Source organism: Exophiala mesophila (assembly GCF_000836275.1).
Source record: "Exophiala mesophila strain CBS 40295 unplaced genomic scaffold supercont1.4, whole genome shotgun sequence".
In the NCBI taxonomy this organism is placed as follows: Eukaryota; Fungi; Ascomycota; class Eurotiomycetes; order Chaetothyriales; family Herpotrichiellaceae; genus Exophiala; species Exophiala mesophila.
Window position 1 is genome coordinate 683,064 of NW_015622507.1, and position 23,506 is coordinate 706,569.

The window sequence follows — 23,506 nt, forward strand, 5'->3', positions numbered from 1 at the left end:
CAGTGGAATGAAGGCTTTCGACTTATTACGAATCAGTGCAAATTTGATTTCAGTGGTCTTGATCAGTTTCTCTTCCTAGGTATTTGAGGTTGTTTCAGCTTCCAGGCTCCAGGGGAATCATTGGGACATGGTTTGCAACACTTGGTTGGGATGGCAGAGGTTGGTCGTGTGCAAAGCTTGTGGAAATGATGAGGGCAGGGCTCAGTCGGTAGAACTGCAAAAAGTGGTCCTTTGGACGGTTGTGCTGTCAGTATCAGTCTCGCTACTGACACTGCAATCATTTCTGGAGACATCTTGAATGGAAGATATCGTATGGGCCTTGAGAGAGCATTGTGCCAGCAGTGAGATCAGATAGCTCACAAAGAAAGTAGTTTTGCAATCAGCAAAGACGAGATTGATTGCCTTCACCACAGGTTCCTGAAGCCAAGATGAGATCAAGTATCAGAGCGAAGGAAATGCCTCGCTGGGTAGGTGTAGAGGGGAGTGACGACCGTGACAGTAGATACCCCCGTGTCTGTCCTACGACCATTGATTCTAGAAGGCAGCCCAGCACAAGAGAGAGACCAGCGTGACGTGCATGCCTCATAAATATATACTTGATCGCGGTTGCACCTACCTTTGATTAGCACTACAAAGTGAAGGCAGTTTGGTGACAGCCCAGTGGCAAGAGCGCCAGAGGTGATTGATTCTGCCTGGAGACATTCAAAGGAAGGAGACGGTTGACATTTTACCCTTATGTCTAAGTTTCCATACTTCAGCAAGGCGAAACTTTCAGAAGACGTCGAAGTATCAAGCATGTACTGTATATCACTTAGTTGTATCCACCAGGCAATTTGGACCCAAAGACAGCGGGATTGTGGCAAGGTAGTCGGGCCTTCAGGAATTGCACAGCATACGAATTCGTAAAAGTGAGTCCCAAAGAGGAAAGGTAAGATTGGTAGGGGCATGAAAGTTCCTCACCAGAAAGAGACAAGCGTCGTCGTGGGCGGTAAGAAAGGACATGAGGGGTTCCATCCACTAAAATACTCGGTAATAAAAAGTACTCCGTACTGACAGCGTGGGATGAGAGGACGTGGGTCGAGGGGCATGCCATCCCATGCCATGGCAGTGGCCCAACCCGTAGCCATGCCCAGTGAGTCCATGACCATGGTGTCGGTTCCCGCTTAGCTGACAAACTACTGGAGTCGGGTGCATTACTCCGTACGCTGCATGTTAGCCACGTGTTTTGTCCCTAGTTATTCCGCAGCAGGATTGCCGTAGCCCATGGTCCATGGTCCACAAAGATTCTACACACCTTTCAGAGGGGCATCCTGGGTACGTTTGTACTCTGACGACTTCAACTCCAGAGATCTAAGTAGGCTACCAGGTACCTTACTTACCTTATCCACCCATGCACTCGTAACTAACATACAGTAGGTAGGCATGAGTCGTAACTGGGCAGATAGGCAGCCTCCAAACAGATCTAGAGCCTCTTCCATTAATGCCTTTTTTTTTCTCTATTCCACTCCCTATTGAAAGTCCAGAGCGCCCTCATCGATTGATTGGGCGCTCTCGGTCCCACATCACACGCGAGAGCCAGTGGTCAGTTAATCAACTTTAATAGAAGGTGACTTGGCCTTTCGCTTGCAGTTGATAGGACCTGCTCGTACGAATATTTTGTCGTCTTGGTACCTGACGCTTGGAGGGGTACATTTTGTGCCCAGAGTGGCTCTGCCCAGCAATCAACCGCATCAGGGCCGAGGGGTGCTTGTGACGGCCCTCGGGCCTGCCCTCGGCCACTCGGATGTCTGACCTAATAAGTACCTAAACTCGTACTTGTGGTACTGTCTCCGTAAGTCCTCCGTCGTATCCCTAGCCCCGCCGCACCGCACCGTGTGCCTTGCCTTGTCACGCTTGCCTGCACTGCACTGTGCTGCACCATGCACAGGTGCCGCCATCCTCCCGCCGCCAGCTGCCTGACGACCAACTGCCCGATATTCGGCGGGTATGGCCCAGTCATTTGCTGTGCCTGGGTCATGCAGGGAAGGGCCCTGCCGTGGCCGCAGCTCCGGTCATGGCGACATTCTTGAATCCTTCACTATTATTGTGTCAAATGTAACCACAGCTTGTTCCCCAAAAGTCGACAGAGTCAGTAGCGAATCACTGTAGATGGTTTTCTTCAAAGACTGTCCAAACTGAAGCACTTGTTGCTGTCTACACCTATGATGTCGCTCGTGGGCAACATTTTCTCGCCACTTTGCCACTAGACCTTCCAGTCGTGGCCTCGCAAACAAGCATCCTGCGCTTCGGTACAAACGGGGGGAAATCCCAGCTACCCCTTCGATCTGGTAGATTGCTCTTCCAAACTGGGGCGGAGGGTTCACGTCTGCCGAGTTCGCACCGTCCCCTTAGCACTTCCTACATATCTCTACCCCTCAAAAAATAATGTCCAGCAAAAGGATAAATCATCATTGGTCAAAAAGCCCACGAATCATTTTCTCATGGCCGTGAAGACCAACCAAGATGATCGTCAGTACTACCCACTAGTATAGTTGTGCAGGTGATAAACAGCAGTGCGGCCTCCCAAATTACAGGTCAAAAATCGCATACAATCAAACAAAGCAGAGCTGACCACCCAGTTGTACACTTCGTGCTGCGGCCAAGCGCAAAAAGCCCTGCAAGGGAGGGCTCTGATAGCCTCGCCCAGGTTGTATGCCAACAGTCAAAACAGGTTTGATCAAATAGCCACCCCATGGGAATCATCGATATAAACAGAGCCACCCTTGTATTAGCTCGCCCAAGTTTTGGTAACGATAGACATCGTCATAGAAAAAAGAAATGTTGGGTTGCCCCGGTTGTGTATGTTTTGGAAAAGGATGTACCTTCCAAGTCCGTGTCCAATAGGTCTATGTGCCAAGATGAGTCTGTGCGAGCCACCAAGATTGGGGCGGATTAGGAAACAGACCACTCGAGGAATGGGCTTGAATGCTCTCGTCGTTCGTGAGCAAGTCAAACCGGCTATTTCTTGCCGTCCAGTTTGCTGAGCATCTCGTTGTCGCTTCTGCCGCGTTCTCCCGCACCTCCACCGGTTGGTCCACCTAGCATTTCGTGCACCTTCATGCCACTTCGGCCATTGGCTGACGAGGTTGCTGAATTGACATGAGCTGGTGGTGGCGTTCTCCCGTCGTCATGCGCCGACCCTTGATGGGGAGAGTTGAAACTTTGAGCCGATTGTGGTGTCAGTCCCGGGGGAGGTGAGGCATTGCCCTTAGCAGGCTGTGTACCATTGGGATAGCGAGACTGAGGTGGATAAGCTTGATAACTCATGGTGGAAGTGGCCGGTGAGGTCGGCGCTCCACTATTAGGGTCGGTGTACTCATAGCTCCCACTACTATTGGCTCGAGAATCATACGCGGTATGACGTGGGCGCGAGTTTGGGTGAGGAGACTGGGAGGTATGAGATTTCTCGTTGTGGGGATCTTCATCAGGAGGGGGACGTTTGAGACTGACACGTTCATCATGTTGGGCCGGCGGTGCCTGGCCCTGTCCTTCGTACGGTGACGCGGTGGCCGGTGGAGGAGGGTAGGGAGACGCCTGGTATGGATATCCTTGGGGGGGTGGAGGATAGTGGCCTGCGGGTGCGGGTGGATAACTATACTGAGGTTGACCATGTGGACCGGCAGGACCCAGAGGTTGGCCATGGGCACCATAGAGCATGGGCTGGTCTCCTTCACGAGAGTAAGGCTGTTGTCCATTTTGACCGGGACGGTTATCAGACTGACCAGCAACAGGGGCCCTAGCACCAGGGCCATAGACAGCAGATGCTGGTACGAAGGCAGCCTGGGACGACACTGGATGGAACAAGCATTGCTGGTTGAAGCGAACGCAGTTTTGACACCGTCCGTCCGGGGAATTATCGTAACCAGAGCATCGGATCTAGAACAAGCGGTTAGAGGAATCGTCCATATCGACAAATCAGAGACATACCTTTCTCTTCCGGCAATACTTGCAGGCAATGGCTGTCCTCTGCCTGGGGGCAGCAGCAGGCTGGGGTTGATAGTGCTGCGGCGGAGGCGCATAATATGGATATCCACCATGGGGAGGGGGTAGACGATACGGATCTGGCGGCATTTGCTGAGGTGGTTGGCCTAGATCCGACCGGGGTGGTGGTGGGTACGAATATCCTGGATGTTGAGGATCCTGTCATCGTTAATTTTGTCTGCCCTGACCCTGAGGGAGGACGATGGAGAACTTACCGGGTAATGGTGAGGTGGTGGCGGAGGAGGGGGATATGCACTGTGTTGGCCAGGCCACGATTGCGGTGGGGGGTACTGGTGAGTTCTTGGATCCGAATACTGACCCTGTCGTGCTGGGTCGGGAGGAGGATAGGAATTCCTCTCATCTCGGGGTGGAGGGCCACGAGGTGATTGCTGCGAATAGTAACCACCGTGGTTAGGGTCCTCCGGAGGAGGAGGATATTGTTGCCGTGCGGGTTCCCTAGGGTCTGCCATCTGCGCCATTGTTTCAGAAGGACAAGTTTGCGGCAAAGGAGAATTGATTGAGACGATATGCCACAGGAGCCGAACAAGTCAATGTCACGAAGAAAAACCCAAGTAGTCGATACCGGTGGAAAAAGACTTGCTTCCAGAGCCTAGTAAAGAAAGTCGAATGAATCCAAAGCGTCGGACCTCAGGACCAGCTCGAGGTCGAGGGATATGGAAGGCGCGGTGCAGAGCAGAGACGCGCAGTGAGAAGAAAGCAGAGGACAATATTCCTGCAAGGGTGTGGTAGTGGATGAGAGAAAAGGCAGGTATATTACTTGCGGCAACGGACCACAGGCGGCGGTAGAGCGACGGATGAGGATGTCAGATGCTAATGGAGAGGCGTGAGAGGGTAGGGTTGGGTAGGGTGGTGAGAGAGGAGGTGTTGGCCAGGAAGCGCAGGCGGAGGGCGAGAGCGAGGATGGCGGGTCAAGGCGTGAGGTGAGGAGGAAGGATGAGGGACTGCGAGGGGCGGAAAGAAAAGGTGCGAGGTACAAAGGTGGTCGGTGGTCGGTGGTGGTGGTGGTCAGGTCAGGTGTACGGCGAAGGAAGAGTGGACAGGATGGTGAAAGAGTGATGAGCTGAAGATGACGATGATGAAGAGGAAATGGCCGTTGATGAGGACTGATTGGCGATGTGACAAACAACTGGGAGGTGGAGCGTGTGTGCTTGTCGTGCTTGGGCTGCGGCCGTGGCGAGCCGGTCAGGTTGCAGGATAGGCTGTCACAGGCGAAAGAGGGTGGGAGGAATCCCTGAGATGGGCGCTGGGCCAAACCTAAGTAGAACTAACTTAGGCGGGGGAGATGGCAAGATGCACCTGGTGCGGGCTTTTTAAAATTCTGGAAAGGCAAGCCCCTCGGCCCCAGTGGGAGTGCCAGTGAATCGGGACGGTGGGCACAAGGTGAACCAGGTAGTTCGGCAAGGATGATTTGTCTGTCAAAAATGCCTGCTAGCCAGCTGCCAGCCTGTCAGGGTGTGCTTAGTCGGCCTGGTCGGGTTGGATCCTGGCAGTTTTGGGGCTAGGGTCCGTGTCAGAGCTCGTACCCTACTTGTCCAATACCGTAGTATCGCGCCTACGGACAAACTAACGAGCGCACTGAGCATCTGCCACTTGTGGGTTCGACAGTGTGCCTCGTTGAAGAGAGGTGTGGGAGAGCGAGGGATTCTAAAGCTTGGGCTTGGACTTGGGCTTGGGCAGGCCCGCGTCGGCTGCCTGAGAGTCAAAAATCACTCGAATGATGCCAGGTGCTGAAGCGTTGAGAGCAGAACTAAGTAGGAACGCTCCACTGAAGTTGGATCCCTGGTTAGCTTTGTGGGTTGAAAAGACGCCAAACGATCGTTCGAATGCACCCCTGGCTCGGACCTGTCGAGCGGGCGGTACCTCCTGTACCGCCTACCGCGTGTTGAGAGGGCACCATGGGTACGAGATTCGACGATATGGAGCCTCCATCTCACCAACCTGTGTCTTTGGGCACCTGGGTATCTGGGTTGGCCACGCGGGCAAAGGCTTTCGTGGCTGCCTTCTCTTGGGTACCTACCTACGCATATATCGACATCCTACTCGTGGGTCTGCATGAAGAGGCCCGATCTGTGACCGTATCCATTATTAATTGTCCAGCCAGAACTGTCTGGTCTTTTTTTCGCTGTGCTCTGGCCACAACGGTTAGATGCACGGTTCTGATCGCCAGAGATGGGATGCATATGCGATATGGCCTTTGCTCAAATGAACAGATTATTTGGCACTGGGGTAATGCAGTCAATGGATGCTTGATGGGCGAGGAGACTATTGATCCTCTGCCATCTGACTGACACGCCAGCGTGTGATCGTCTCTGATCTTGAGTCGGCCACTGGATTGTTAGCAAGTTAATGACAATATGGAATTGATATGATTGCCATGATCTACCAGGATTACTAGATACTCAGAGACAGGCTCGTAAGGAAGACAACAGAAGTACGCACTCGACCGTCCGCATGCCATTCAGCCCAACACAAAAGCTCGCAGAGGTGAACAGAGATGTGGAAAGTGGTGGTAGGCCTGCGTACAAAGACGACCTCTGGAAGAGGTCGGGGGCAGCCCGGTGTAAGTGGGAGAAGCCGCCAAATAATTGGACGCGAGGCACTGCGGCCCACGATGGCCTGCAGCAGGCAAATCGTCACCGGTAGACGGTAGACGTGCAGGAAGATCCACCCGGGAAATGGCGAGCGCAAGGGCGGAGGCGTAAGCGCAAGCGTACCGTATGCGATGCGTAGACGGTAGGCTTCAGGCACGACCCTTGACGTTGTGTGACCTCTGGGACCAACTGGAAAAGCCGAAAAGGGAAAGCTAGAGGCGATAATTGTGGGATTCACGGGCGGCCAAGAGAGTGAAAATCCACCAGTCAGGGAGGCAGACGGCTCAAAAGACAAGTAGGATGGGACGTTCTCAGCACTTTTATCGGTTCGCGGATGGAGACTTCCCGTCAACGTGCGAGACGAAAAAGTTTGAAGCTGACCGAATGAAAGGGTGAGGCTAGGTTCGCGCCTTTGGGATCCCTGCGACGGCCCAAAGACAAAATAAGCAGGACACTAGGGTTTGCAATAATCCAAGGTTAAACCCCGAGCCCTGTGGAGTGGGCGGGCGTGGTGGTGCGTGATGCGTGAGGGACGAGGGACGGGTGGGAGGGTGGAAGGGTGGCATCATGCTGGTCTGGTGGGCCGAGTACGAGTCCCAGCTGACGGAAGAAATGATCCAAGTGGGCTCGAGAGTCAATCGTCGATAATTCATTGTGACGATTGGCCACGGCTTCATGGGACTAGTCTCAGTCACCATTGAGAGAAGAGGGGCAGCACATGTACATTGCAAATATATCTGAAGGCGACAGTGCATTATTGGTCTGCAAGGACCTCTTGAGACTTGGGACCAAAAGTGTGAATAGGTACTCAGTCAAGCCAAGGTGGCAAAATGGCAAACAAAGTACGTCAATGGGGATGGTAATGCAATGGATCAAGCTAGATGGCCGGATTGTGACTGTCCTCGTGATTCAAACCCCCGATGCCAGGCGCCATGATTGCGCAGGCACTGACTCTCAGTCTTCAATGGGCACTCTCCATCAGTGCTTCGTTTGGGGGACCCCGGCCACCGACCTGGGATGTGAAGGGAAGCGTGGATCTTTAGACTGCGATGCGATGCGAGCCAGGACACCCGAGTTGCCGCCATGGAAAGTTGCTCAAGGACTAGGTGGCTAGCTACTTGGTGTCCCGATTTTGAGGTCGACTTACAGATTTGTGTGAGGAAAGGGCGCCGCGATCACGTATGTACGGGAGATCTGCACGCAGCGGGAAGAAAATGAGGGCAGCGACCGTCAATCCAAAGTCAGTCCAGTGGCTCATTCAACCCATCGTCGCTTTGGGAGATGTTGGGGACCATTAAGGGCAGCTGCCTTCCACATATTTTTAGGCATCAGGACCATTTTTGACTTGCCGCTGAAGAGCCTTGCCACCGCCTGTAAGCAGAGACGCACTTGTATGCTGACTCCCAGGTAGGTACCTACCTTGCATATGTGCCTGGTGTGCCTGAGTCGAGAGCCTTGAGGCAGCTTCGCATCAACTAGGTACTTACTACCTAGGTCTGTTCTTAGCGTCCTCGGCCCTGGATGCCCACAATCTGGCTCGATCGGCAATCCAGTCGATATTGGCTAACTTTTTCTCAAGGAATAGTTATCGAGTAAAATTGATGGTCCCTCTCTGGGTCTTGCTCCGTGCTCTCTGGTGCTCGGTTGAAGAGGGTCGACGGAGAGTCCAGCTGGTCCGGTCCTTTTAGCGGCCATGATTCTTCACGACGTCAAAAGCTAAAGGAAGGAACGGCAGCTGGCATCTTGCATACCTACCTACGGTAGGTACGGTTTCTTAGTTGGCGGCCACTTGGCTCCAGTCGCTCCTGCGGCGGCAGGATGCCCTGATTTGGCGGCGGACACCAGCTTCCGTCGATTAGCATCCAACGAAAAATTGGTCCTCCCCCACTTCACATGTCGTAAGAATGCAAATGCAGCTTTCCTCGTGTGCCTAGTACCCCTCCTTCGAGCAGCCACGGCGCCCCCGGCGCACCTAGACAGTGAGCTTGGCCAGTCCAATTTAGTGACACTAGGGAGTCGCTGTGTACGGTAAGCCTGGACAGGGTTGAAAGATACACAACGTCTATGGAGGAGTTGATTTACAATATGACTCGGTCTGACACGAGAAAACGGGCAAACAGACATTGCAGTTGATCCAACGGTTAATTCATCCGTTCACCCTTGGTTCAGGTGCTGAGTTACATACTAAGGAGGCGCATGTATACTCACCCCTACAGATTGATGTCTTGGCCTCCTCTAGAAGTGCCTCATCCAGTGTGTACCAGCCTGTCGAACTGTCACCACATCAAGAGCCCCAAATACCTGACCTATATCTTACCGTGAGAACACTTTGTTCTACGCAGAGAATACCTACCAGCTCGTTCAGAGCTCAGCATTCCGTATGCCACCTGGCGCCTTATCAGGTACATGTGTAAGGTATCCACGAGATTAGCCAATGTTTAGGAAGCGGAAGCCGCCCTTTCTCGACTAGGTATTTACCATCTAACGCCTAGGCCGAGGGGGCACACTCGCACCTCCTTAGGCATGAATCTCTAGGTATGCCTTAGGTACCTACTTTATCATGGTATCTTCGTAGCTCCCCCAGGCGTACTTAGTCTCACACCTTGGGAACTAATCAGGTAGGTACTTGCATCTTCTGCGCCTGCTACCCTACCTAGGTATGGATATATACTACACATCACGATGTCATCGGCATCACAAGTTCGCCATCTTGCACTGCCCTGCAACTGACTCTCATGTACTCGAGGCGGTGAGCATTCCCTCTTTTAGGGCATTATTAGAGCCACAGCGCTTGTGCGGGATTGTATATCGGTCCAACGAGGTCACTAGTCTTTCAACCTACCAACCTGGTGCACCAAGACGAAGTCACTTGACCCAACCTCGGCATGCGTTTGATGCAGTGGCGCCCTCTAAGTCTGTCACCTTGCAGCATGTTCAAACGTCAGAATCAGACGCAAGATTTTATCGGTGCAGAGGACAACCAAGCAAAGAGGGCTCTTCTCATGTGTCTTTGCTCTGTAAGACCTATCACTCTTCATGGAGACTTATGATAGACCCACGTTATTGAACGGACATCTGCATCTCGATTAATTGATGCATGAGCCCAATGCACTTTCACTGGGACACCTGAAACACATTCCGTAGGTACTATTAGTTGGAACATCGATCAAGTCTGCAGCTGAGGCATAGGGCTCCCGACATGAAGCTAACCAAAACATGGAATGAAACCCGCGTCAATCGTGTCTTTTTTCCCAGCATGTGTCAATGTTTTAATGGTGGCAGGGAAAGCGCGAAACCTTGTGGTTGTGACAAATGCCCAAGTATCCTCAGGCCTATGTTTAGCGGAGGTATTGTTAGGGCCCGAGGCACCACCGAGGGAGTCTTCTACGAAGCAAATTACCCCGTCAGCTAGTTGAATAAGCAAGGTGGGGGAGGCCCGGCCCTGCCCTTGTGCAGCCGCCCTCCGCCTCTACGATGTGCAGCCCTTGCGTCCGTTGGTTGAGAGGGACGAACTGCGCAGGCGCCGTGGTCATCAACCAGATGTCATGATGAAACCTCCAAATGATATGTTTTAGCAAAAACGCCATATGCAAAGTGTGTGCTGTGTGTCCAAGCATGTGTTTTTTTATCTCTCATAGGGATAAACAAGATACTCCGAGGGAGGCATCTGTGAGTAGGTCGGTGGCTCAACGACTATCCCTTCAGCAGATGGAATGGTTGAACTGCATGTGAAGATAGGTGGGTGGGTGTCCGCAAAGAAGTTGAACCTGCAGGATCATGTTAGTGATGCATGGTCCACAATCTCAGGCGCAGGCTGGCAGGTCAGGTTAGCTCAATATGGCACGCAACCCTCCCAACCTGGAAACCGTGACAAGACTATGAGCGATAGAAAGGTTGGTCGCTGCATGTTTTCCTGGCCTCACTCGGTTTGCGCAAGGCATGTTGTCAGGTTTGTGGTAGCTGGTGCAAGGTGTGACACGAAGATAATGCACCAGACTCAAGACGGTTCTTCGTCTCCAACCAACACTGTGGGAGCGAATCAGTGGTGCATAACTTAACCGTGGTCGCTTCCTTGCATGCATGATCGGACAGGCGTGTCTGTGGAACATGCAATCGGATCAGATTCCTCCTGCGGGCCGGCACCGACCTCGATTTCTTGCAGACCAACCGTTGAAGCAGCTTTCATGCGCGTCGTGGCCTCCAGATCGCGTTCCCTCGCGTGTGTTGGCAGCTGATCTGACCCGTTGTGGGCTCCAACCAAACACCTCCTAAGTTGTTGGCCCTTGAATGTCTGCCGTGTTCCGCCTGTCACCCCGTCGAACCTCAAGCACCTATGCAGGGATCCCTTCGTAAGTGCTGTAATAATGTCTCTGGCGGTACTTGCTTTTCCGCATACACAGGGAATGCTGCTTCTTCTGCAGGAGACTTGAACTGGTATCCAGCCGCGCCAACATACTTTCTAAATGTAACCCAGAGTTGGCAGGTAAAACAGGTATGTTTTTGATAGCAGTGTCTGATCTGCGCTCGAAAAATACCAGGCATATCATCTGTCTGTCACACCCAAATCCAGCATGGCTGTTGCAACGATGTCCTCTGGGGATATGGGTTTCTGTCTTCCTACCCAACGTCCCTGATCTGGCCTCGAGGGTTTCCTGAAACTTTGTATCATCGACGAGCGAGCCTGGACCATGACGACGTCCTAAGGCACCAAGGGTAACCTGGAACCTGGCCCTAGCAGGCATCTTTGAAATGACGCCTGTCATTTGGGCTGCAGGGCCACCTGGGTACCCATGGCACCCATGAATCGTACCCTGCCAGCCTGCCACGCCTGCGCCTGCAAGCCGCACCTGCAGTCCCGATGATCCTACCAAATATCATCAGGACAGTCACATGACCTTTTTCTAATGCGAGTCGCTTTTCTAGTCTCTCAAGGTTGTTTCGGCTCGGTCCACTTGTGCAGCAACGGATCGTGGCCTCCAGCTTAACACACCGCCCCCCCAGGACGAGTCTTGCCCAGATCGTTTGCCGAGAGGCATAGTTGGTGATCACAGTCGACAAAAAACGCCAGGAGAATCAGCATAGCAATTGCAGTAAATTCCTCGACTTGACAACTAAGGCGGTCAAAGGCGGTGGCGGTGGCGGTGGCCTGATCTACCGCATTAGATCGCCTTGTCTCAACTTGAAATTCCTATGTATGTGCCTATGACGGCGAGCTGCTGGACCCCAAATCCACATGATCTAATTAGGTCCTCTTCGGAGAGTTACAGTACACTCGGTGACTCGCAAAGATCCGGGGATGGTTGTCTTCAACACCGGCGTCATACCTCAAGTTACAACTTTCGCCATTTCAGTGGTGGCGCCATGCTTAATTTTGTCGAATGGGCACGGTCCTTGGTCAAAAGGGAATATTCTCAATCATTTTTGTACACTTGTCACCTGTCAAACTCGCCGGGGCTTACAGCTGACACAAGACTAGCGTCCTGTCAATGTCACTGTTGGATTGACATCTGGTCGGCGCTCGCGCTACTATAACCTACACAAGCAATATACTCCGTAGAGCTCAGTGCACTGTCCTCACCAGCATCATCGTCGTTTCAAATGGATAAAGCCGTCGCTCAAGCCGCCAGCCTCGGATCACATCTCCACTGGCGTGGCGATTTGCTGTCCAAACTCGCCGCCAAGACCACCATCACGCACGTGGAGATCAATATGCTTCAACAGCACGAGCCTCCTGGTGGCCCAGCGACTCCCTTTTTGCCCACAATGACCCTCTTAAACAGGTATGTCGAACCTTTTGAGACTTGAGTCCTACCATCGCTTCCCTAATTTATCAATCTGGATCAATTCATACGTCATTTTCATTGTCGTCGCTTCCATCACTGTCGTCCTCATCCGGCATGACGATGGTATTCAGATAAGCGACCTGATGCAGAGTTTCATTAGTCAAAAAGGCCATGTGGAATCAAGTCTGGGCTCTCCGGCTGGATCATTGGCGTACTGCCTGCGGAGTTTCGGCAGAACAAGGTGCATCAATTGCTCGGAGTATGTGCCACTCCGAGTTGGAGCCAAATTCTCTTTGGCCAAAAAGGAAAAGGGTTGTGTAGAGGATGCAACCAAAGACTAACGACAATGCCGTGTCGGTGCATGCAACCTTTACGAAGCCGCCTGATCCCCTTGCAATGATGCCAGCTCTGGGACGAATTGTGGCCGGTGGGAAGCGAATCAGGAAAAAGATGGTGGACTCACAAAGGGGACCATTACACCTATCAGCTGCAGAATCACCTCGAGGCCACGGGACCCAACTATCTGCTCGTCTGGCAACCTCTTGCCAATTGTGAAGTTCCGTAGGCGAAGGAGCTCAATACTTCGATGATCGGCCTCGTAACCCTGCAGGAAGTCACGGTTAGCTGGTTCCATTTCTTATGCAATATCTTTTCTCTCTGTCGTCCACGGCCACGTGCTGCAAACGATTCATGGGACGTATAGGGAGTAGTGATGAGAGGTGCGCCTGTGAGTGGGTTGCAGTCGATAATCGGGGACGACCCGAGACCGTGGCTAGAAGGGGCCGAGGGGGCACCTCCCAGCTCGTGGACTTCCCGCTCGCAGGAGGCCCAGGTCTTTACTTCTCCTTCTCCTTTTCCACATGCCCGCCGGGAGCCACCTCCAAGAGTCTTTATGCTTTACTCCGTAGGTTGGTCTCTCTTAGCGAAGGTCTTGGAATGTCAGGCGTGGTGCTGGACGTCGTTCACACGCAGCCAGGTGGGGGATTTGACTGGCCAAACCTGCGGGAGAGGGGTTGGTGGATGTCTAGGCTCCCGAAGTATTGTCTGTGCAGCCCATGTGGCGAACCCATTGCCATTCTCTGGTAGGACCCCAGGGTCCCATGGTCCACATGATGCCGGTCGTCCCGGGCTTATGTCTGTCGAATCGTTACGCAAGCGAGTCCTGGGAGATGGCAGCCGTCCGCGTGTCGATATGTGTGCGAAATGATTTTGACGGGCAGTCGCGAGATTGGGAGTCGCCTACTCTGTGCCAACTGGCCAGATAAACATGCAAGACTTGCCTTTGGTTTAGTTTTCAGGGCATTCTCGGTATTTTGAGCCGCAAAGGCTTTGACTGCTTTCTTCTCATCGGCGGGGATGCCTCCTAGAATGTGCTTGCGCATCAGGGGCGCGTTCAAAACTGATCGAATTTGCTCAGGTCGCCTGTCGATATTGCTTCGCAAGCGGGCCAAAGGTTGTGCTTCGGGCATCCATAGTCCAGCACCTCGATGAAACCGTCATTAGCGCAATATTGATCAAAAAGAGTTCCACGGCTTACCGACTAGACTCTTGCCCCCAGGCTGTATCTGGACATAATAACATGCATACGGTCCTTTCCGTCCGGTACGAGACCTGGATCCATGTGTCAGTGTTGAGGGATCACAAGAACACGAGATGTAACAAGAATATAATGATACCATGCAGCTGAAAAGTGAGGCTGGAAGGTAAGGTGTCAGTCATGATAGCCAAAGACCATAAGGATAGCCTGGGGGTCGACGCGCCTTGTAAGGTGTGGGATCAGACGAGAACCTGACGTCTCGATATATTCGGAAGACCTGGAAGGACGATGTCAGTCTCCTGCAGTGGCCAAGTGTAGGAACAACAACAAACCAGGTCTTTTGGTGGCAATTCGGGGATTGTTTCGTCGATCTCTGAGATCTTCTCTGTCAGGACTTCGACAAAGCTTTCCCAGTCTTTCCACGAGGTGCGATAGTCCGGGTCATGCACTAGCTCGAAGGATTCAGGTAAGTCCAAGATGAACCACGAACAGCTCCCAGACAGAACAGAACCATATATCAAAGAGTCTCGACCTACTTTTCAACCACTCTCTATCATTGTTCTTTTTGAGATCCCGCAAGAACTCCATAGTATTCGGATGGATCTTGCCCGGCTCGTATTTGATTCCGCCGTCGCCTCTTGGCTTAGGTTTCTCGATAAAGACTTCTCTACCAGGCCCCAGGCCAGTCTTCACACCAGGTCGCCAAAGATCCTTGGCGTTGGCGCCCGAAGACCTGGCAGGCCCCTTTTTCTTCTTTTGGGCCCTCGGCTTCTCATCTGAATCATAGTCATCCTCGTCCTCGTCCTCGTCCTCGTCCGATGCATTGGTGTCGGAAGCATCAGCCGTGGAGGCCTGTTCGTCCTCGTAGCCCGAATCGCCGGAGTCGTTGTCGACAGAGTCGGCATCATCTTCATCGTCGGTGCCGGCTCCCTCAAAATATTTGCTTTTGGTGGGTGTCGCCTTGGTTTGATTATGAGCAGAGTCCTTGAGTCGCTTCGATACTCTACTCCCGGGTGTGTTGCTTGCTGCTGTGGTCAGTGTCTCAGAGATCCGTCGCTTGTGTGACGTAGCGCTGGTGGGAGTTGCATCCCCCTTGGCTGCTGATCTGCGACGGGGAGGCATGTCGTAAAAGTACCTAAGTATCCAAAGATATCTCTCGACACAGGCGCTTTGAGAACCCAAAATATGCAAAAGCCACGATGTCTCTAATAGATCTTCAATCAAGCGAGAGATGGTAGTCAGCCGGTCTTTCGTTGGTATGCAGAAAGGGGTCAGCGACATATCCAGATAATTGCTTGTCGATAGCTGCGGCCTATAATTTGAGACGTGCTAAAGTGGTTTTGGCGGGACGCGTCGCGACGTGTCCGAGTGATGACATCATCCGCTTCCTATTGGCTCGCCGACACCTAAAGGCCTCTCAGAAGGAAGGAGCCCTAAACCCTCAATTCGAGCCTGCCTCATTCGACTTACAATTTTGCACAGTTACAGAATTTGAAGTGCAATTGGATCTATGAGCAAGACTACAGAAATTGCAAGTTATACTGTTCTCTTGCTGACAATTCAGGCGAAGAAGCAGGGGTTGCAGGCAGACGAGAACAATTCGCTGACATTGGCTAGGTGAATATGTCTCCGAGCTGGTGATTGTCTCCGAACCAGTGAGGGTTTTGTTCACCCATGAAACCATTTGGTCCTTTCGACTTATTTAAACAGCCGCTGCATCGCTGTTGATTCTCAGCGTCAATTGTACAATTATTCTCCATCTAGTAGCTGGTTAATGAGGTTACTACAGAGCTCATTCTTGCTATTTTCTTTCACGTTGGTTTTCACAATCTCGACTCTCGTCATGGCCGACCACAAGCATGACCATCATCATCATCATGGCGACCACGGCCACCACAGCCATCACGACCATCATCATGATGACTCTCTGCAACAAAATTTACCCGATGATGAGTTTACGGAAATGAATCGGAAGCACTGGAAGTAGGTTCAGCATTCCAAAACTCCTGATTCAACTTTGATCTGCAGCCTTGCACACCCTTTTCGTATTACTCTGTCTTGAGTCCTTACATCTGACTCAACTCTCTAGTGACTATGCTGCCTCTTACATGAAAGAGCAGTGGCAGAAGGACATGGTCAAGCTCATGACCGAGTTCATGGTAGCCAACCACGATTGGATTGGCGTCGACTTTGCGGACATTTCAACTTCTTCCGAGGCCAGTGCTCTGCCCAAGGCTGTCAGAGTACTCGACTACGCATGCGGTCCCGGCACGATGACACACGCATTAGCTGGCAAAGCTACCGAATATGTTGGTGTCGATATAAGTGAGAACATGGTGAAAGCATATAACCTCCGCTTCAACCCGGAGCCTGTCATAGATTCAACGGCCACAAGATCGTCAGAGGATATTGTGGACCAAAGCCTGAACGCGCAAGCTGTGGTGGGCAACCTTCTCGCAGAGTCCGGCACTCCAGAATCACTCGATGGCGCCAAGTTTCATGACTTCGATCTCGTTGTCATAGGAGGTGGTTACCACCATTTTTCCAATTTGACTCTGGCAACTGCGCGATTGGTGGAGCGCCTCAAGCCAGGCGGCGTTTTGTTGGTTCTTGATTTCGTCTCACACGGTGTTTCGGACTCCGAAAAGAACCATCCTGCTGCACCAACGATTGCGCATCATGGATTCAACGAGCAACAACTCCAGGCTTACTTCGAGGGCGCTGGGTTGGTGGAATTTAAGATGAAGAAGTCAGGCCAGGCGATGAAGATGAGAGGTATCGAGCCGAGAGAGCCTCTTTTGGCGAGGGCCAGGAAGCCGCATCTGACAGGGATAGAACAGCGGCCAATGAAGGGTGAAGCTGCCCTGTAAGCACAAAAGGTTGCTTCTATCATCCTGACATGTCTGCTACCCAGTTTGTTAGTCGAGTTGAAGCATTTCAAGGTCGATTGATTCCTCGCTCTCGCCGTTGCTTTGTCGGCGTCCTGATTTGCTGTGGCCGCCTTCGTCGTGTAGATCCGGTTCCAAGGCTGTGTTGTGCTGCTGCTTTTGCCGTTGCAACCCTTCTTCTCTCTTTCGCCGTCTTCTGTCATCCTTGTCCTCCCAGCCCTGGGTCCGGGTATTTTCAGTCATTTGCCTTTGCATAGCCATTCGGATCTCTTTTGTCAGTCTCTCTTTCCGTTCAGAATTCCACCGAAATCGTTGATTGACCACATCCGCACACATGGCTAGATAGTCCTCGGTCACCATCTTGTGCAGGCCTTCTTCTCCTAAATAACCCACCACGGTCTCAAAGGTCAATCCCGCTGTTCGAATTGCAAGCATAACGCCAGCTCCAGGATCGTCCAGAATCCTTAGACTCTGTACACCACTTTCACGAAAGCCAGAATTGATGGCGGCGGAGAGCAGGGGTCGGGCATGTGCCAGGGATGCACAGTGGATGTGGAGGATAAGTGGAGAAAATATCAGGTGAATGAGCTGGGTGGCGGTGGAGGGTTCTGTCGTTGGTTTAGATAGAGGGTTCGTCGTTTGAGGACCTGAGTGCGTGGTAGAATTCAACTTGAACAGAGTCGTATATGGTTCATTCTTGTGCTGGCTCTCTGCCTTATGCCGGTCGTGGTCGGGGCCACCCGTCTGAGAATCGGTCGCTTGCGACGTGAGACGTGGGATGGGATCATGTGAGACGTAGAGCCACTGGCCGCCGCCCTTGCCTCCTGGCGACGTCTTCACAGTCCCTTGTTCCTTCCCTCTCAGAAGTTGTGGCGTCTCCTGGGTCGCTCCTTCCCTCGAACTCGTATTTGTCTCTTGGCCAGCACTGCCTTCGACAAAGACGGCGACTCTCCCTGCACAACTGCTCGTTGTTACCAGTCCTTCATAAGAATTGATCTCATCGATCAAGTCAACGATCTGCTCGTCGACGCTCCCCTTGGGTGAATTGTCCGCATATTCGTTCTCCGATTGGGCGAGTTGTGCAAGAATCTTGCTCTTCTTGGCAGCGAACAGTGGGTGGGAATTGAGTGGTTTCTGAGATTCGGACGAGGGAGTGATGCTGTCCATGATCCATTCAACACGATCCTGCTGCAGACTTTAGAGGGGGCTCTGGCCGACAGGATCGTTCATTGAACGATCAGAACAAAAATAGTCGACCTGGGCGATCGAATTGTTGCAAAAGTGGAGGTTTACAAGTCAGAATAAGCTTTGGAGACGAATGAAATTGTGAGCCCCAAGACAAGCATCACAATGTTATCGAGCCCTCTATTTTATCCCATCCTTCTTGTTACTGACCTCCCAAACGTTGGTTGACTACAGGGACTAGGACAACAAAAGGTTGAATCTACCACCCACGGAGTTGATCACTCGCTCAAATCGACGTTTGTTAATATTATGGCTAGGTAAGGGACAACCACGTGTGACCCAGTGGGCAACATCAATTATAAGCTCCGCAGGCCGGTGGGTGGCTGTCGACGTCGGCAGCAATATCGAATTACTTATCTGACTTCCTTCTGCTTGCTTTGGACTCTCATAGTCAGTCACCATGATCACTCTCTGCTCTGTCGACACAAACTCCATACACTCTCTTCACGGTTCAACAACGAGCAAATACTGTGAGGCTCGCCAGGATTCTGGCCCCTACGGAGCTACAGACCTACGAGCCCACGTGATATAGTCACGTGCATGGTACACTGAGGAGGTTATACAGGTACAGCGCCACGACTATGGAGGCCGCTCGGCTGTATTCTCTACCTGAAGTCTCCCTGGCTGACCCCTGACCATCTACGCCACCCTATTTCAACTGCACCAAAAGAGGAGAGCGAAAAGATATCAACAATCAGCCTAAGCCCGAATTTCGCAGCCCGCAACCTCAAACGGCGCCTCTGAAGGGCGCCACACACCTCTTATATCAAGGTAGAAATATCCACGTGAGGAAGCTCAATCAAAGATTGCTGGTGATGTGTCTCGTAGCACCCTACAAGGTTCACACAGCCACTGAGATTGCCAAAAGGTCTCGTTGTCACCTGGTTTCCGAGATAAGTTGCTCCAGCCTTACCAGCAACATCTGCCTCTTTTCTCATTGGGCAATCAATCATGAGCCGGGCAGTCCTTTTTTGAGGCTCAGCGCCACGGATGCCACATACTAACCCCCAAGTTGATCGAAGTGCCAGCCTTCGTGGTTCGCACTCTCTACTTTCTCCCTTCCTTCTTCGAGCCCCTTACTACCTTTCCTTTGCCTTCAGTGACCCTTCACCAAGACTTCTATACCCCGCCACGTCCGACTTATGCTATGTATACACAACGCCAGGATCAGCACGTGGACTCCGTGGATATTTTCTTGGTGACAATCCAAAGATCGATTTAAATCCACCAACTAGAGCTCCTCCATCACAGCCGTATCCACATTCAGACGTCAGCCCTGGAGATCCCAGCCTTTTGGCCATCAAAGATGGAGGATCGGTCAAGTCTCCACGCCGTTCTTCTGCGTCGACTTCAAGGTATGAGGAACATGGTGTCATAGACAAGTCAGATTACACCCCAGTTCTTCAAGGTCTCCAATTCAACTCCGTAAGCATCACGACCGATCGTACGGTAATGCATCTCCAAAAGCTTGTTAGCCGCCATAGAGGCTGACTGACATTGCTAGACCAACACGGGACCAGCAGAGCTTGATGGTACCCCGACCCTTCCCTCCAAGCATGGTAACGCTTCACGGTGCTATGGCCAAGGTGACTATAATTCAAAGCCACTGCATATTGAAAATCTGAATTGACCTAGCTAAAGTTGAATCCGAGGCGGATCGAATCCGCCGTGCACGTAAGAGCCAGATGGAAGCAATGGCATTGGCCCGAGGACAACAGCGCATTGCAGCAACCCCAATGCCAAACACTGCTGAACAGATTAGGCTCGATGAGCGACTGGCGACACAATTCAGCTTGGAAGAAATGGCGTCCTTTCCGACTGTTGACATCTCTCGCCAGCATGATGACATCCCTTTTGATCGTAGCTCTCCCGAAACGTATCAGATACCGCTGCCACCTCTTCCCTCTGTGTACAGCAATTTCCAGAGTCAGAGGAACAACACACCGGATACGGTGACCTTGGGTGGTTCATCCATGTACACTCCAAATGTCAACGATTCTCCCACCGTTGGGAGAGCGACTCTCAATGTAACCACATCCACCCGGCAACAACAGAGCCCTGATCCTCACTTCAGGACCTTTCTAGGCAAGTCTCCAGACGAGCATATCAGCAAACCGTCGAACCTCCCTAAAAATGACAGATTAGAAAACGACAAAGGGGTAAACTCGTCATCTTCTCCCCGAAACCCCGAAAACCCCCTTTCATATACAGCGTTCTGCGACCAATGTGAGTTGGAACGAGAAGACGTATCCTTTTGCCCAGTCTGCTCCTTTAACTATTGTGCCGAACACTGGGACAGCCAAATGCTGCACCGATCAAGACGGCCAACCACTGGCATCCCCCACGAGAAAACGAATCCCCATGTCGCAACGCAGATCCTTTCCATTATCGAGCCGTGCAGCGACGAAGTGCTTCAAGAAAGCCTTCACCGAGCCGATGAAGAGACTACATGGTTCGGTGTTCTCCCAGACCAGGCGGGCCGGCTCTCACTTCATGATTTCGGAAGGTACGAAGATTTTCTGTCTGAGTCTACATTCAGCCCTAGGTCCGGACAGTATCCTAGTCTGATTTCATTCATTGGCAAAACTGGCGCCGGCAAGAGCACTATTGTCAAAGGCCTAGTACAGTTGTTTTCGGCCAGCATACAATCAGGAATGCCACAGACCCCTGTCGTCGGTATGCCACAGCATCAAGAAATACCAACAAGCGGCGAGGTTCATTTGTTCTGGGATCCTGTTTCGCTCCACACCAACAGACCAATGCTATACGCAGACTGCGAAGGTCTCGGCGCTGGTAGCCAGGAACCAATGTCAGCCCGCGCAACAGCCAATGGATCGGGAGTGAACGTCAACCGGTCGAATCAATATCTTGATACGTCTCTACACCGTGTCATGCAGTCAGGCATGCCGGGCTCATTGAACACGCCACCTGGATGGGCTTCTGCATCTGGCAAAAACTTTCGAGGTGTGACCAGAGCGATAACCTGGGCACAGACTCAAGGTCAACATAATCGCGAATTCATTGTCGAGAATCTTTACCCCAGGCTTCTTTATACCTTCTCAGACATTGTAGTACTCGTGATGAGGACTGCCCGGCAAGGAGATGTCGTTCACATTTGAGGTTTCGCTCGCTAATTTTCAACAGAGAACTTGAGGGAGAAATCCAACGTTTGATCAAGTGGGCTGCATCGGCCATCGAGAAATCATCCAATCAGCCAATTTTACCTTTCGCCATCATCATTATCAATGCAGTAGATTCTCAAACTGATAGAAATCTCTACGATGTGGGCAATGCTACTCAGAAGTTGTTAGACGGTTTATCACAAGCCATCCATCAAAACCCAGAATTCCGAAACTGGGCGTCCTTCTGGAGAGAAAATTTTGAGCAAGATATCGACACGACAAAGGAGCTTCTCCTTAGGTACTATACAGACTTTAGAGTTGTCTTCGTGCCAGAGAAGGGCCAGCCTGCCTTAGTATTCCAGCAGTACCAAGCTCTACGCAACGAGATCCAGAGCGCCGTTTCTAGGAGTCAGTCTCGAAGGCTCAATGCTCGACTTTTACTCAACTCGGAGCAACTAAACCCCTATCTCCAATTTGCGTTCGAACACTTTTCGAGAACGCTCGAAACACCGTTCGATTTTGTCAGAACATCGTCTGCATTCGAAGAATTCAACTCGAACTCGAGTCCAGTCTTGTGTCTTGTCAAGGCGTATACCGCTGCTTTCCAGGCTGGCTCTGGTTGTCTCGACATTTTCGTCAGCATCTCTCCTCTGGTAGGATCGGCAATAATTCTGGATATGGCTCGAAGGGAATTACCTGGTTCGTATCCTCGATCTCCTACAATTTTTTACTTTATCAGCTTGGTTCCTTTTTCGCACCAATGGCAAGTACATGACGACAGGATCTAATATTGTCAAACAGGATCTCCGAATGCCAATTTTCCGCGCTACGTGCAGCAACTTAAGCAAGCCATGAGATCTTTTCGAGACGAAGAATGGCCTTGTGAAGCGCGTCACCCCAAATCGGGAGAGCGATGCATTGTCGTACTGGCACGCCACAATACCGTAGGCCACCAGCTTGCTGATGGGAGAATGTGAGGCGGTGTTTACATCAGTGAGCAGGATATTGATCCAGAGTCGGTGTTCATCGACGCTGTATATGACATACTTCTCAAGCTCTACCGGGTCCTCATGTCAAGCACCCGTGAAAGAGGTCTATCGAGCCCAATAGCCGAGAAACAGATTGCCTTTGAGAATCATCATCGCCTAACCATCCAAGGAGAAACATGCGAGTTCTTCAGGGATGAAAAGCTTCTACAAAGTCAAATTATCTGCTTATGTTGCATTTTTGGCCTACCCAGTCATCCTTTGCTCTGCGGGCATGTTCTGTGCGATCAATGCTTCTTAGCACATGGCAAATTTGTCGGCGAGAATGTTCTTCAAATTGTCTCGTGCCCAATTTGCCTCAAATCCTGGAACCATGGTCGTGACGTTGTCAAGATTACGCGAAAACCTCCCTCAGCAGGCCTGAGAATTCTTTCTCTAGACGGGTATGATGACCCAGTTGGCCTTTGTCCTGATTGCTGACGAGAACACAGAGGCGGCATCCGAGCTTTGGTAGATCCCGTAATCTTGGGTATCATCGAGGACAAAATCGGCATGAATATCCCGATCCAAGAATTCTTCGATCTCATTGTCGGTACGAGGTGAGTCGACTAAGTCCTCAATGCCATGGCAATAGCTTTGACAAGATCACGTTCAGTGGAGGGGGAATCGTTGCCCTGGCTATCGGAGAGAAAGATATGAGCGTCGCTGCCGCGACAGACATGTTTAAAGTCTTCGCAGGACGAGCGTTCAGTCGTCGCAGAGGGTCAAGGCTTCCCCTGATTGGACGAATCATCCAGTTGAAGTATCAGTCACAATATCACACCCAAGGTCTTGAAAAGTCTTTGAAGGAGAGCTTCGGAACAGAGTATCTATTCGGCGGGCCGCGAACTACTCAATCGTCATCACGCTGCAAAGTCGCGGTCACCACTACTGACACCAGCGGGGAAGCTCGCCTCCTTGCAAATTACAACCGTGCAGGCCAACCCAACACCCCGTACATCTTGCAACGATTTGATAAGCTGGCTCAAGAAGTGAAAATCTGGGAAGCTGGACGAGCCACTTCCGCTGCTCCTGGGTACTTCAAAGGCCTTTACCTATCCTCAAACGGGCATACTTATTGGGATGGCGCTCCGAAGTTCAACAACCCAATTCTTGCCGCTGATCTAGAACGTCAACAAATCTGGCCTGAATCGAGAAATCAGCTGCCAGACATTATGCTGTCCCTTGGGACTGGGTTCTTTCCGGACAGTCGGACCCAACGCGGCGAAGCGGGTCCTTGATACGGCATCGGCATCATCGACGGTGTCAAAGCG

At 51.8% G+C, this 23,506-nt stretch overlaps 5 protein-coding genes across 9 annotated transcripts; 2 read left to right on the forward strand and 3 right to left on the reverse strand.

Moving 5' to 3' along the window:
- Nucleotides 1-2,257: 2,257 nt before the first annotated feature.
- PV10_05482 lies at nucleotides 2,258-5,325 on the reverse strand. Of its 4 annotated transcripts, XM_016370158.1 has the most exons (5): nucleotides 4,236-5,325; nucleotides 3,967-4,179; nucleotides 3,762-3,915; nucleotides 3,490-3,707; nucleotides 2,258-3,426 (listed from the first exon to the last, which is right to left on the reverse strand). In XM_016370158.1, exons 1-5 carry the CDS (start codon nucleotides 4,497-4,499, stop codon nucleotides 2,998-3,000), a joined length of 1,278 nt encoding a protein of 425 aa, XP_016222451.1. In that variant the 5' UTR covers nucleotides 4,500-5,325; the 3' UTR covers nucleotides 2,258-2,997. The 4 variants fall into 4 exon arrangements, with proteins under 4 accessions (XP_016222451.1, XP_016222449.1, XP_016222450.1 ...); XM_016370156.1 differs by having other exon boundaries at nucleotides 2,258-3,707; XM_016370157.1 differs by having other exon boundaries at nucleotides 3,490-3,915.
- A 6,733-nt stretch (nucleotides 5,326-12,058) lies between these two features.
- PV10_05483 lies at nucleotides 12,059-15,278 on the reverse strand. 2 transcript variants are annotated; one of them, XM_016370159.1, is made up of 7 exons: nucleotides 14,489-15,278; nucleotides 14,285-14,400; nucleotides 14,176-14,229; nucleotides 14,092-14,111; nucleotides 13,953-14,026; nucleotides 12,879-13,898; nucleotides 12,059-12,555 (listed from the first exon to the last, which is right to left on the reverse strand). In XM_016370159.1, the coding sequence occupies exons 1-6, from the start codon at nucleotides 15,231-15,233 to the stop codon at nucleotides 13,546-13,548; spliced, it is 1,362 nt and encodes a 453-aa protein (XP_016222452.1). In that variant the 5' UTR covers nucleotides 15,234-15,278; the 3' UTR covers nucleotides 12,059-12,555; nucleotides 12,879-13,545. The 2 variants fall into 2 exon arrangements, with proteins under 2 accessions (XP_016222452.1, XP_016222453.1); XM_016370160.1 differs by having other exon boundaries at nucleotides 13,953-14,111.
- A 373-nt stretch (nucleotides 15,279-15,651) lies between these two features.
- PV10_05484 (uncharacterized protein) lies at nucleotides 15,652-17,523 on the forward strand. The gene is made up of 2 exons (XM_016370161.1): nucleotides 15,652-15,935; nucleotides 16,042-17,523. Exons 1-2 carry the CDS (start codon nucleotides 15,727-15,729, stop codon nucleotides 16,820-16,822), a joined length of 990 nt encoding a protein of 329 aa, XP_016222454.1. The 5' UTR covers nucleotides 15,652-15,726; the 3' UTR covers nucleotides 16,823-17,523.
- Nucleotides 16,663-18,007, reverse strand: PV10_05485 (uncharacterized protein; the record flags this gene model as incomplete). Its single annotated transcript, XM_016370162.1, has 1 exon — nucleotides 16,663-18,007. One exon carries the CDS (start codon nucleotides 18,005-18,007, stop codon nucleotides 16,871-16,873), a length of 1,137 nt encoding a protein of 378 aa, XP_016222455.1. The 3' UTR covers nucleotides 16,663-16,870.
- An 865-nt stretch (nucleotides 18,008-18,872) lies between these two features.
- Nucleotides 18,873-23,473, forward strand: PV10_05486 (uncharacterized protein; the record flags this gene model as incomplete). Its single annotated transcript, XM_016370163.1, has 8 exons — nucleotides 18,873-19,534; nucleotides 19,590-19,671; nucleotides 19,727-21,153; nucleotides 21,240-21,906; nucleotides 22,009-22,180; nucleotides 22,202-22,636; nucleotides 22,685-22,792; nucleotides 22,849-23,473. Exons 1-8 carry the CDS (start codon nucleotides 19,076-19,078, stop codon nucleotides 23,471-23,473), a joined length of 3,975 nt encoding a protein of 1,324 aa, XP_016222456.1. The 5' UTR covers nucleotides 18,873-19,075.
- Between the last annotated feature and the right edge of the window lie 33 nt (nucleotides 23,474-23,506).

What these genes read in the sequence shown, in the direction of transcription:
- PV10_05483 (XM_016370159.1), bottom strand. Translation starts at nt 15,233, where the DNA reads ATGTCGCTGACCCCTTTCTGCATACCAACGAAAGACCGGCTGACTACC. An exon ending in TGATAGAGAGTGGTTGAAAA is followed by an intron (nt 14,401 to 14,488) that starts GTAGGTCGAGAC and finishes CCTTCGAGCTAG; the next exon opens with TGCATGACCCGGACTATCGC. An exon ending in CTGATCCCACACCTTACAAG is followed by an intron (nt 14,112 to 14,175) that starts GCGCGTCGACCC and finishes CTTACCTTCCAG; the next exon opens with CCTCACTTTTCAGCTGCATG.
- PV10_05484 (XM_016370161.1), top strand. Translation starts at nt 15,727, where the DNA reads ATGAGGTTACTACAGAGCTCATTCTTGCTATTTTCTTTCACGTTGGTT. An exon ending in ATGAATCGGAAGCACTGGAA is followed by an intron (nt 15,936 to 16,041) that starts GTAGGTTCAGCA and finishes TCAACTCTCTAG; the next exon opens with TGACTATGCTGCCTCTTACA.
- PV10_05482 (XM_016370155.1), bottom strand. Translation starts at nt 4,499, where the DNA reads ATGGCGCAGATGGCAGACCCTAGGGAACCCGCACGGCAACAATATCCT. An exon ending in CACCACCTCACCATTACCCG is followed by an intron (nt 4,180 to 4,235) that starts GTAAGTTCTCCA and finishes TAACGATGACAG; the next exon opens with GATCCTCAACATCCAGGATA. An exon ending in AGTATTGCCGGAAGAGAAAG is followed by an intron (nt 3,916 to 3,966) that starts GTATGTCTCTGA and finishes CGCTTGTTCTAG; the next exon opens with ATCCGATGCTCTGGTTACGA.